The following is a 12858-nucleotide window of genomic DNA, read 5'->3' as shown; positions in this document are numbered from 1 at the left end:
GTAATAGCTGAACTACTGAACCCTGAATGAACAGTCATAGAACAAGGAAATGAACACAGTTTATCAAATCTCCCTTCTTACCACATATATTTGTGTCTTAAGTGACATGATTGCATTTTATTCATGCCTGGTTTTTGTTCTCCTGCACAAGCCTGCAGCATTAAAGGCTTCTGACATGGTTCCCAGGTGGTTCCTGCTTCTTCTCAAATTCTGCTGTCTTCCTCTCCTCACCCTTCTTCCAGATGGTCACTGCCTTATGCTTTAAGTAAAGTAGTGCTGTCAGAGACATCCCAAATTCTTTAGGGACTCTCACAGAGTAGGGACCAGGATCATGCATCTATCTGAGTTAAGGAGCTGTGCTTCAGCTTCACAGCCAGTGTAGTAAAACATATTTTGTAACTCAGCTTGCAAAGGCACAGGAGTAGTTTTTGCAACAACCATAACACTCTCTGTTCCTCTTTCCTCCTCATGTTCCTGTGGAATAACCAGGAGTGTCTGCCCATACTGTAGCCCAGCGCACTTAGGCTGGTTCACAGTGTTCTCAGTGCTCCACAGGATGTTCTTCAGACCTTCAAGGTGTGCATAGACTTACTTTGAGACAGTCTCCTCTTTCAAGATGTCTCATAGATATGGAACTGATGAGCCATATCCGTTGTACTTGTGCACCTTGCTTTCTCTGGGTATTCCTATACGGAAAGAAAACTTCCAGCTGCAGGTATTGGACATCAGGGACTTTGTTAGCATGTTTGTAAACTTAAACATTAAACGGAACAGAAATGAAACTTAAAATATATTCCCTTAAGTATGTTCTCCGGCTCCACAGTTCCTTCCCCTATCCAAGGAAAAAATTAATATTCTGAAAGCACAGGTGTCAGAGTTGGGATCACATCCCTTTTTTTCTGATTCTTTACTGACTACAGGTCTGTGTTGTTGGTAACTGAACTCTGACAGCAAACAGAATTTGAACAGCTTTATGTTTAAATATATGGACTGGTATGCATTCTTTATGCCAGCCAGAAAGAATTTTGCAATTGGTTTGTGAGATATCTAATTCATATCAGTTGCTAAACATATGTTTCATTATAACAGCAGCAACACCAAAACTGTTTTAAATGTTGCTTTGCATTTAAAAAGCAAAGTTCAAGAGCCTAATTTTGATTGGGCTGATTATCACTGAGTTTCAGCATTATGCTAAATTTCAGGTAATTGCATAAGATTAAATGTGTCACAAACTGAAATTGTCATTTCAAGTGTCATTTAAAAGCAGACCCAATTTCTGGCTTGGCTCTGGGTAATATCTGCCTACCATAAGTTACCTTCTGAAATACTGGGTTTCTTGAATCACATATTGATTGATGATCTAAATATGTGTCTTGATTTTCAGTACACTAGGATGCTTGATGGACTCTGAAATTAATCAATGGTCTTATTCCACCACCCAGAGGACACCACAGAAATGCCAGAAAACTAAGGAGTGACAGTCTTTCATAGCTTTGGGGCAAAGAATCCTGCCATTGCATGGACATGAAGAATGAGCACTCTTAAAAGAAATCTCCTTATGCCTTGGTTAGATAATTTTGCATTGAAAATAAGCTCCGATTGCTGCTGCTTTGGTTTTGTATAAAGATCACAATCCCATGGCTGGAAATTTGGTTTTACCTGCTATCAATATCCACTTGGTATCTGTATTTGCTGTGACCTAGACTGTGACCCTTAGAGACAAAGGTCAGAGTGACCCAAAACCTTTTGCACGATTTAAAGACAACACAGATTTAAAAATACCCCATACAGTGATGGTAATAGCAAAGAGAACAGGAGACTCTTGGAATTGCACTAGCAGGACGCAAAGGAAAGAGATAGTGTGTTAGCCTAAAAGCTGCTGCTCCCTTGTTGCCCAGGTAAAGCTACATGCCAGAAGCAGCTTCTCAGTCACCTTTGATTCCGTCTTCCATGCAAATGCCAAGAAAACAATCTGGAAACTGTTCTGGTCTGACATCCACTTGTGAAAATTCAAGAAATAGTAATAAAACCTTTACACAGAAGATGCTGTTTATTGCAGTACACCTTGGTCTTGGAGTTAGCTCCATGCCACAGGAAAATATGACTGGAAAATATGTACTAGCACAGCCTCCTGAATCATATTTACCCCACATCTGCAATAGTTTTAAATAACAAAAACATAATAAAGTAAAGATGGGTCTTTGGTACCACTCTGTTTAGCAAAAGCTTGTTTAAATAGTTTCTTTTATGTTTAATTTTTCTTTTCCAGCACTACGTCCGCAGTGTTTTACTGAACCTAAAATGACTCACATCTTCTTGTCATTTCTGTAATTTTCCCTCCCTCATTTCTTACAGTAATGGTTGGTAGTGGGTGGATGGAGAATGCTGACCAGAGGATAACAGTTGTGCAAGCAATATCCTGGTTATATAATCTGTGAATCTTGCAAATCAGCTTGATTCTTAAATAGATCCTGTTGTATTTTAAAAACCCTTTGATTTTAAGGTGTTTGCAGCCACTCATTCCCTCCAGACTGTTTTTTCTTTTACAGGTCTCACTTTTTCTATACATTTACCTAATTATTTCTTTAGAAATGCTGATTTTTCAGTTATAATCTATAGGTATCAGTGTGCAGTATTAGAAGTGAATAATTACACTCCAGAGGGCAACCTGATCATTTCAGGCATCATCAAACAACTTGCAATAAATTCACCATCCATAACCTCAAACCCCATCCATTTATAAGACATAGTCTCTATACGTAATAAATCTGTGCTGTGTACTGCCTACAAAAGAATGTTTAAATTATTGTTTACTGGCCGGGGCTATGTGCAAATCATTATTTTCAATCATGTATGTACACTTATTTAGCTTACTCTCATAATTGTAGTCTCCTTGCAAATCTTTTCCATTCTGAATTCAGATGATGCCTCAGCTCCCTCGCTGGAGACTCAGCCTCAAGGTGATGAAGAAGGTGAGCGAATTTAACAGTGTGGTATTAAACTGTGCAGTTATGGACTGTATTCCACAACATAAAATGCCATCCTAGGAGTACATACAACTGCTGGGGCAGTTGCAATAAATTGCAAACATCTGTTCTTTTTTTAGGAACAAAAAAGACAACAAACACAATAAAGTCTTACAGGCAGCGAATTTTGTATGATAGTCTGGAGATGAGACTTTGTGTGTGGACCAACATCAGCAATTTTATTTGCCATGACTGAGGGCAGACACAGGTTTTAAACTTGAGCCAAAGTGCAGATTAAAACTCTGTTCAAGTGAACAAGTCAAAGGGTAACTTCTGTCCTCAGCATAATAAATAATAATATCACAGTAAAGGTTGATGTTTTGTGAGGCTGATTTGCCTCTGGAGAAATTAATTGCCATTAAATAAACAATAATAGTCCTGTGTTATGGCTGCCTTATCACTCACCATTAATCTTGCAGAATTTGTGTCTGCAGCCATTATATATTTTGAGTCCAGAGTAGGACGTTTTTATTTTAATTAAACATAATTTTCATCTAAAAATATTTATTTCAATCTTCTGTACAAATAGGATAAGGAAAGGACTATCCATGCCTTTGCATTAATAATAGTCTTAACTGCCCTAATATAAGCCAGTGTGGCCTTTTTTTCAAGATCTATGTTTCTTTAAAACTAGCCACATACTATTCAGTTGCTAATAACTTTAAAAAATGTTAACATTCATAAAGTATTTTCTGTTGCCCTTTTTTTTCTTAGATATAGCTTCTCGTTATCCTACCTTATGGACTGAGCAAGTAAAGAGTAGGCAGAACAAAACCAATAAAAGCTCAGGTAAGAAACTTAGGTCATCCTTACTCTGCAAAGCTCATATGAACATATGCATGAACCATTTTAATAACCATCATTCCTCCACGCTCATGGGTAGTGCCTTAATGATTTGCATGGTGATGATTTACTAAGCTCATGCATCATATGTTCCTTTATAGACAAGTACCTTTGGCCAGGCTTTACTTGGCTAAAATTATATTAGTCCATTAAAGTCTCTGGCTCACACCTATTTGCATCTGTTAGTAGGTCAGACATTTATTTTTTACAGACTTTTCAATTATCTTCTTTGTTATCTGCTTATTTTTTTGGTGATATGTAGTGAGAAGGGACTTGTAAAATGACAGTGTGGGTTACATTTGTTTGATGGTAAATCTTAGGAGGCAAACCTGAAAAGAAGCAAACTCCCATCAGAAGCCAATTTTCAGTGAGCAGGAATTAGAAAGACAGTTACTTGCTTTTTGCTACATCAGTAACATACTATTTACACACTGGCCACTGATTTGGTGTGAATTAATTATGTTGCTTTTTAAATAAATAATTGTGGAATTCTGGCTTTACTTATTTTCATCACTGTTTAGAATTGAGCTTTTTAAACCTGGACTAGGAATGTCAGGTGCATGTCCTAAGACTGAAGTCTCTATGGTATTCAGATAAATTCAGTGCTTTGGTGGATGATGAATTTTGATGCCTTTCTCATTGCTCCTTTCAGTGGGATGAACTTTAGAGAATCTTCCTGGTTTCTATTTCTGTGGAAAAATGTATAGTTTGAATGGCAACCTTAATGATGTAGGCTATGATTCAGTAAATCACCCCAAACCACGCTTCAAATACAGTAGAAATGGAGGTTTCTCAGTTATGCTTTGTATTAAGTACTTTGCTTAAGTATTTTACTGAATTGAGGGCCAAAAGCATTTAGAGAAGACAATCATCCTAAGTAAGAAAGCAAGATGCTAAAAGGTTTAGAGATTCCTTTATACAAGCTAATTTTAACATCAGTGCAATAATTAATAATAATTTTTCTCTCCTTGATTTTCCAGTAGGCGCTTAAGGGAAGGACCTTAAACAATCTAGGCAAGAGTTTGAAGCAAATACTTTTCATGCTGAAGATTTAATTTTTCATTTCTTTAGTCAGTGTAGGCTAGAGCAGAACTCCTTTGGGATTTCTGTAGCACAAAATATGTCTGTAGAAATTTTGTTTAATTTTTACAGTGCTAGAGACTAAAGACTTCTTGAGTTTGCAGTGTAGCTGCCAAAGCTTCAACACACACACACACACACACAAAAAAAAAAAAAACAAAAAAAAAAAAAAAAGTACATACACAGAGATAAAATAAAAAAAGGAAAAGGTGGGTTCATTTCTGGGAACTGGTAACCTCCAGTCCATTACTTCTGGATGTTCTATGCGGCAAACCTTTCTGTAATTTGTAGCTATATCCGATGTGCTAGATTGACATAATCAATAATCAATCAAGGTGAATCCAGGTGCTAAAAACAGTGTCCTCACTGATTGTTGTTGGCAGGTTTTTAATGTCTTTAAAAAAAATAAAAAAAGGGATTTTTTCCCTTATTACCTCTTAGAATGTTGCCAAGGCTTTTGGGAACATCCACAGAGAATCAACTCCAGACTCTTATGTGTACAGAGCAGGAAAGACCTTGCTACTGAATCCAGTGATTGTAAACTTGTCATCTTCCCACTTCCAGGCTTCAATATAAAAGATAAATATAGTTGTCTTCTTCACTCAGTTAGCTTAGTAAACTCTGATTCAGACTTGGTCATGCAAACATAGAAAACTTATTGAAAAGTATTTGTTTGAGGAAAATGGGGAAAATTTTTCTCTGCATAGGAACTGTGTTTATAAAACAAAACATGGAGCCAAATTTATTCATAATGGGGTACATTTTCCTTTGTTTTTCTATAGTAATCCTAGTGCAGTCAAAGAAATTCTTGAGGTGTAAATAATACTATAATCTAGCCCTGCCTATAGAACATAACTATAAAAAAGAGAAAACTAAAAATTTCAAGCAAGATACTGAAATATCCTATTTAACAACTTACTATTGTTAGTCTGTATTCCTTTCTTCTTGCTAGTGTTTACTTGAATATATGTTCTAATATATCATGATCAACATGTCATCTACAAACATCTTGAGCTGAGAAATCAATCTCCTTAGGAGAAAGTTTTTGTGAGTTAAGGTTACAAATTAATACATTAAATTGGTTTTATCCCTCATTAAGTGATTCGCTTTTACTATTCTCCAAATGACCTGCCAGTTATAATTAGCCAGTAAAATCAGCATAAACTATTTTAGGTTTTGGAAGATAGGAAATAATGGCTCAGGAAATTCTCGTTTATATTAATTCTCCAGTGCATTCATTTGACTGAACGAGCCTAAATTAATTTAGCACAGAGTAATGGCATTTGCAAGGCTCAAAGATGCAAGGCATGAAATGAGTGGATTATATATCCATGTTCTATAATGCCTTCTAGTGTATGTTCTTTTTGTTGGCTCAGAGAAATAGGCCTTTGCCTTCACTTAAGGCATTTGTGGAATGGTATTTAACCTATTAGTTTTTGAAAACAGATTTTACTCCTGGCAAAAATGCCATCAACATTGGATTATGTTACAATAGCTCTGTTTAGAGTGGCTGATTTGAGTAAAAATATCTCTATAGCTCTTTTGGTACATTTAAGATCATTTCCAATACTTTTTCTTTCCATAGAGTATTCATCTCATTGCTAAAATAGGTTTTTCTGAGATATTTTATACATATGTCACAGTGCCTTTGTAAATGTTTTATGTCTACTCCCACTCTCCTCATTTATTTCTTCATTTCACAGAAAATATTGCGGATTTGCCATATCAGATTGACAGAAGTAATAATTTTACCAACAGCTATAGCAAATAAACAGAAAACACTGAACAAGGCACTACATGGATTCTGATTAAGACATCAAAATGCAGCAGCCTACTCTGTTGTGTTTCAGTGAACTCAGGGTCTAAATTCCTGCTAGGAATTTAAGCATGGCAGCTAGTTTAGATCTGTAGCTGATATTAAGGTGTCTGTGCCTTAGGTGAACTTAGTCCCAGACTGGTACCAGTTGGAAATCCAGGTACTGTGTGAGTGGAGAAGACTGTGCAGATACTTTCCCATCACCTAACAGGGAAAACCTAGTCCCCTGAGGACAGCTCAGGGTGGACTGTAAATCTCTTATGTTCTCCTTGCTACATCTGCCCTATTAGCAGTTTATATCCCCATGGGATTCTTGGAAATACAGTGTGATGTTTTTCAGAGGTTGTACACCATTTTTTGTGTGTGAGTATAGACAAAGAGAGTATTTTAAATCTTGCCACAATGCCCAATGAAACTTCATATTTATTTTGTTAGCTTGAATTTGAGAGCCATTATTTTCAAATGGTCTGTTGTGGGAGCACTTTCCTGAGAAATAAATAGGGTGAGTTTAACTGATAACATTTTTAATGTTCAAAATGGTTCTTAAAGTACTCAGTAATTTATCAGTAGAATCTGCACACCACAGAATAAACCATACTTAGTGTAAAATTTCATTACTTTTGCAAATACAGGAAAGAAAAAGTCATCCATAGCCTGTAATATACTTATATAGGTACTTAAAGACCTTAGAAATTCTGGTGATAATGTAATTCAAGATTAAAAAAATGTTTGAATATTGTTTCTAGTGGCTAAAATACAGTACAGTTTCACCTATTTATTATTTGGTTCTATTTTCTTATTATTATACTTTCATCTGTTTCTGTAAAGATGTAATAGTATCTTAGCTCTAATGATTTATATGTTCATTGGTCATACATTTGTTGATTGTGTATTTAATGAGCATTGTAAAGGGGTTATAAAACTGGTGTTTATTGTGTTGATGATCCAGTATGAGCAGTATGACCAAAATAGAAGAGAGGAAGAAATTGTTGCCTTTTTTTGTTGACCCAATAGTTCACATTTCAGCTGAGCCACACAAGCACCTGATGCAGTGCTTGTGCCAGCTCCATGATTTCTGCTATCTTTATTCTTATATGCTTTAAGCAGGTGCTAGTAGAAAAGCCATACATAATCCATCATAAAATAGGGCTGACCCAGGGAAAATCCTGATCTGCCATTAAGGCTTCTGCGGCAGGGTGAGGTTTATGTGATCATGACATTTTTCCTCCAGAATGAAGAATCCTAAATCAGAATTGTCTCCTCAAACTATGGTTCTCGTGATTTCAAGAGTGCCCAGATTTCAACCCCTTTATCTGGATATTCTGGAAATATAGAATCATTATAATTTTTTACTTCTCTTATGTGCATGTGAAAGGTATACATAGCTTTTAATTTAATTTTCTGGCACAATGGAGTAGTGTTTTATTGCTGCCTTTTTGCTACAGACTATAATTTTCAGGATTTAAAAAATCTGTTGCAAGATTTTATCAATTAGTCCCAGAGAGTTCAATCCAACAGGAGTTCCATTCTCAAAACACCATCTGGGAAAACACTGATGTGCACATACAGCAATGGACTGGCTGCAAATGCAAATGAAAACAGTTGGTATAATATCTGCTGAGAATACCTTCTTTATAGACTAAAATAATGAAATCTGAAGTGATAATTATGTGTCTGTATCTACACAAAATAGCTGCTTGCATTTATCTGTCTGTATAGTCTGAATCTGTTGGCAAAGTATGCCAGTGAGGCTGATTAATATGACAGAGTGACATTCTAAGAGGTGAATGTAGTTTTTATTGCTGTGTCATCTGACAACTTCAAACATTTGTACATTAGAGATTTTCTCACATGGAAACTATGTTGGTTGTCAATGAGGTTTCTGTCTCATTACCTTGCTTGTTTTGTTTCTCAGAGGCAATTGTTCCAGTGGTATACTGGAGCATTGACCATTTCCTGAAAGTCACCTCCTGAAAGGACCAAGACAAACCTTGTTCCATACTCTGATGCTCAGGTTCATTCCAAACTCAACCTGACCAATGTCTTACTGTTTTGCTTATCCTGACAAAAGTCAGTCCTAAAGTTAAAAACACTTGCATTAAAAAAACCCCAAAAAGCCATTTTCTTTCTGTAAGAGTTCATGTGTCCTATTAAATCAATTCTAAGAGCCATTCCTTTCTAAGCATAGGAAAATTAATAACCTAGAGACAGAAAACTGTGTAACAGCTCAGTGACTTTTTATTTATTCTCATTAATTTTTGCATTTTCCAGATGTTGCTTTTAGTGTTCACTGAAGATAAATTACCTGCAGTTGAAGTGTGTAAGCTAGCAAGGAAAAATTAAGATCCAGTTGAATGTTTCCACTTACATATTTGTTACAAAATAGTTAGAAGTTTTCTAGAAGTATTTTGAATTAGGCTTATTTCACAATGTGGAGATCTGAGATATGAAACCAATTATAACAGAAGGAAATCAAAATGGATATCATAAAAAAGTAAGGGAAGAACATAGGCAAGAGGGGGAAGAAAGTATTTAAAAAGCTTGTTGCCTGTCTTTTTCAGCAGGGCTTCCTAGGAAGTCATATATTGTCCTGCAGAACCCTGGTTAATCTTCCATTCTCAAATTTGCTTGTATTTGGCATTAAAGGAGGGGCAGGTGAGGATGACACCTGCTTGCTCTTAATATATTATGCCTATATTGGACACTCAGAAATGGACTTCAAATTAATATATAAAGTAGATTTGCATAGGGAAAGAGCCAGAGTAGAAATGGTCAATTAATTGAAAACCACTGAATTGCACAGAAAAACTGGAGCTTTTTGTTTGTTACTAGCTCATTTCAGCCCTAAAGAGTGTTTCTTTCCAACAATTAGTGAGGTATGAGCCACACTCAACCATGGTAATTCCTTCTGTTGTAAATGCAGTCATTAGCCATAGCTGGAGAAGTCAAAAGCATGGTAATAAATTGTTGAAGTATATCCATGTCATGCCTAGAGTATCTGACATTGTCATGGGCTAAAAGTTGGAAATCTGTAATGTTCTGGCACAGAGGTTTGATAATCAGAGTATCTGAAATGCAATTTGCTTTAGCCCTAAATATGTCAATTCAAACTGTGAAAGGAAAGTAGAATAGAAGGCACAAGTATTGATTTTAAATGTCTTCAAACATCCCAATGGGCTATAAAGTCAACACAGGGATTCTGTCAGTGGGAACTCAGTCCATAACAAATGGGCAATCTGTATCTGCCAAATTTTAGACAACTTCAAGTCCAGACATTTTTACTGTGAACTTTCTACCTTGGGCTTATTTGTAGGTTGGTTCCCTACACAAGAAAAGGCACTAGCATTATTTCATGACATCTACAGCAAGTCCCAAGATTTTATGTTAGCCATAGATTTGCCTTTTAGGCCTTGTAAAATTTGTGGGTGCTGAAAGACATGAGCTGTTAGAACAATTTTTGTTTGGCCTGTTCTCTCAGCAAAGTGGTGCATGGCAGTTAAAGACAAAAACATTGCATGGAATTTTAGTAAGAAATACTTAGATGAAGACTGGAAGCTTCCAAAACACAATTTTATAGCCTTCTCAGACTCTTTGGGTTGACTCTTGTAGCTGATTCACGAAATGTTCCCTTTAGAGTTCAAGAAGGAACTTAATTATTCGGAGTGAACTATAATTTCTGATTTGTATTTTACTCTAAACCTAGCATTGTTAAGAAACTGCTGGGGAGAGAGATCCATGAGACATGTCACAACTTGTTATATGCACTACTGTTATATTTTAAAGTGTAGGAATGTAGTTCTCTTTACTCCTCCTTCATTTGCTGTTTGTCTATTAAGAACCAAAATAATCTTAGAATATAATTCTTTCTGAATATTGCTTTCAAGATGCCCTCTGGCAGCTGAAAAACTCACAGCTTAAAACCTGCTGAATGTTCACATCACTAGGGAAAATAAGTAATTGGTTGACTTAGTTCCTAAGAGAACTTTGTCTTATTTTTAGCAGCAATTTTTAATGATACTGTAGTCTTGATTTACCTGTAACAAAAGAGGGAAGAGTACTCTTCAACCTCTTCATGTTTTTCACCAGTGAACAAAATCACTCTTCATACTCTGGTTTTCTTTCTTTTCCTTGCCTTGTTTTGCCTTGCCTGACCTAAATTGGTAAAGAAAAATTGCTGTTTTCTTTCAATTCTTTCAGAGTCATCCAAGAAGATTAAACTTTCCAGACCTCCCCACACTGCTTGTATATTATGATTCATTCTTAATTCATAGGCTGCAGGATCATGCAGAACTGTAGAACTGTCCTGTCTTTAATAATCTTTTCCACAAGGATTTTCGTTTATCTTCATTTTAATTTTACATATTAGTTCAAAACCTTAAAAAAAGATCAAGCACTGCCATTTCCAGCTTTTTCCTCCCACTACAGGGGAAGGCCATCCCATTCTAAACCATTAGAAAAAGAGCTCTGTTTTACATCCAGTTGATGTTCTTTATCCTCAGGATGTTCCAGGGCTTTACTGGACCCCCACCGTGGGGAGGGAAAAAAAAATCTGTTTTATAAAAGGCTGATAATTTCTATTTTACAGCATGTGTTAAAATTTGATGCCAAAAGATAGTAATCTTTCCTGACCATTTTTAATTATATCACATTACTTTCTACAGCAAGTAAATGACAAAATAGTCCTGCTTGTAGTTCTTCTTTAGTTTTCAGACATGCACTCCTCCACCTACCCACAGCTTTCTATGGTTTGCCAGACATCAGATTGCATAATCATAAAAACATCAATAAGATCTATAAATCCTAAGAGGAATGTCAGGTTAATGATCTGTATTTTAGTGACAGATGAAAACAAATTGTGTAAATCATGTTAATGCACAGAAACAGATTAGACTGGATCATATCTAATGACATAATCTTTCTAGGAAATAGATAAAACTTTCAGTCAAGACAGTCTGGTTCTGGCTATGGCTGTACTATGATTGCTGGGTGGTATATAGAAGACAGGTCTTCCAACAGGGTAAACAGTAAGAGCTGCCAGGTGCTCCATCATCATCCAGTGACCTGATAGTTAGAAGAAAATGTCCAGGTCCTTGCAGAGATGCAGTTTTTTCTTCTATCAGGATAAGTCAAATAACCTGCTGTCTACCCTTCCAATAAGCTTTGAATAAGCTTTGTTTGAAAAGGAAGTGAAAACCAGTTATATGGACTGTGGAATTCTACTGCTTGATCTGCAAAAAGAAAAAAAAAAGTCTGTTTTTACTGGAAATACAGAACATAGGAGGACCATGTAATGTTCCCTGGTAGATCAGGTTATGGCTAATCATGTTGGCTTAAATTTGGAGGCATTTTTAATTGGATGATTTATCACATATGAATTCCACATTTCTTATTTGCCAAGCCATGTATCTCTGAACAAAATTGTTGAAGAGACTGACAGCTTGTAATACAGTTCATGCATTACTTAATTATTTAAAAAAAAAATCTTGCCTTTTTCCTTAATTCTGTATTCTGTAGCAAATTTCCACATGATGCAGGAACTTTTTGAGGCTTCATCAGTAATTTTAGTGCTCTCAATTTGGTACAAAAGCAAGAGAAATGCAGCTCCTACAGTGACTTCTATGTGATGGGTGGAATTCACCTCCAAATCTGTGCATTGGCCACGTGTCTGCAATGAAGGTGTTGCATTAGTCTGACCTTACAACAGTGTCTGCTTTTATGGACTGTTAAGGTCCAAGGTTAATGCTGTCATCCATGGATCCTTCACTCAACCCTGTCCTTAATGCAATGTACTGGATTATTTTGTTAGTTACAGTTTCCAGTGTAGAGCCTCCTCTCCACAAAAAGCCACACCAAGGGTCATCAGAGCAAGGGAAGTTCTTGTAGGCAAATTGTGTTGCTAAAGTACATAAACACACTTGGAGATCTTCTCATCTATACCCCAACTATCATGTTTTGGCTGGCTTGCTTTACATTTTACTGCACTCTGTACATTGTGCTCTTCCATCTCTCAAATAGGACGGCTCCAGATAAATGTTAGGCACCATGTTGTCCCTGCACTCTGCAATGCATAGGAATAACTGCCTAGGAATAACA

The 12858-nt window shown here is 36.2% G+C and overlaps 1 protein-coding gene across 11 annotated transcripts in view; it reads left to right on the top strand.

Annotated features, from left to right (window-relative positions):
* The window catches only part of SMOC2 (SPARC related modular calcium binding 2), a 136591-nt gene that overhangs the window by 66058 nt on the left and 57675 nt on the right, over positions 1-12858 (top strand). For 6 of the 11 annotated variants that reach the window (XM_021544203.4, XM_085575470.1, XM_085575469.1 and 3 more), the window contains exons 6-7: positions 2889-2972; positions 3741-3815. The exons of 2 other annotated variants lie outside the window; for them this stretch is intronic. In XM_021544203.4, the coding sequence (XP_021399878.1) occupies positions 2889-2972; positions 3741-3815 (159 nt within the window). The remainder of the gene's footprint in view (positions 1-2888; positions 2973-3740; positions 3816-12858) is intronic. 3 more of the 11 variants (XM_085575475.1, XM_085575474.1, XM_021544205.4) reach the window with 1 other exon arrangement.

The sequence above is a fragment of the Lonchura striata genome, chromosome 3 (assembly GCF_050655825.1).
Source record: "Lonchura striata isolate lonStrDom1 chromosome 3, ASM5065582v1, whole genome shotgun sequence".
In the NCBI taxonomy this organism is placed as follows: Eukaryota; Metazoa; Chordata; class Aves; order Passeriformes; family Estrildidae; genus Lonchura; species Lonchura striata.
This window is presented reverse-complemented; position numbering and strand designations above follow the sequence as displayed.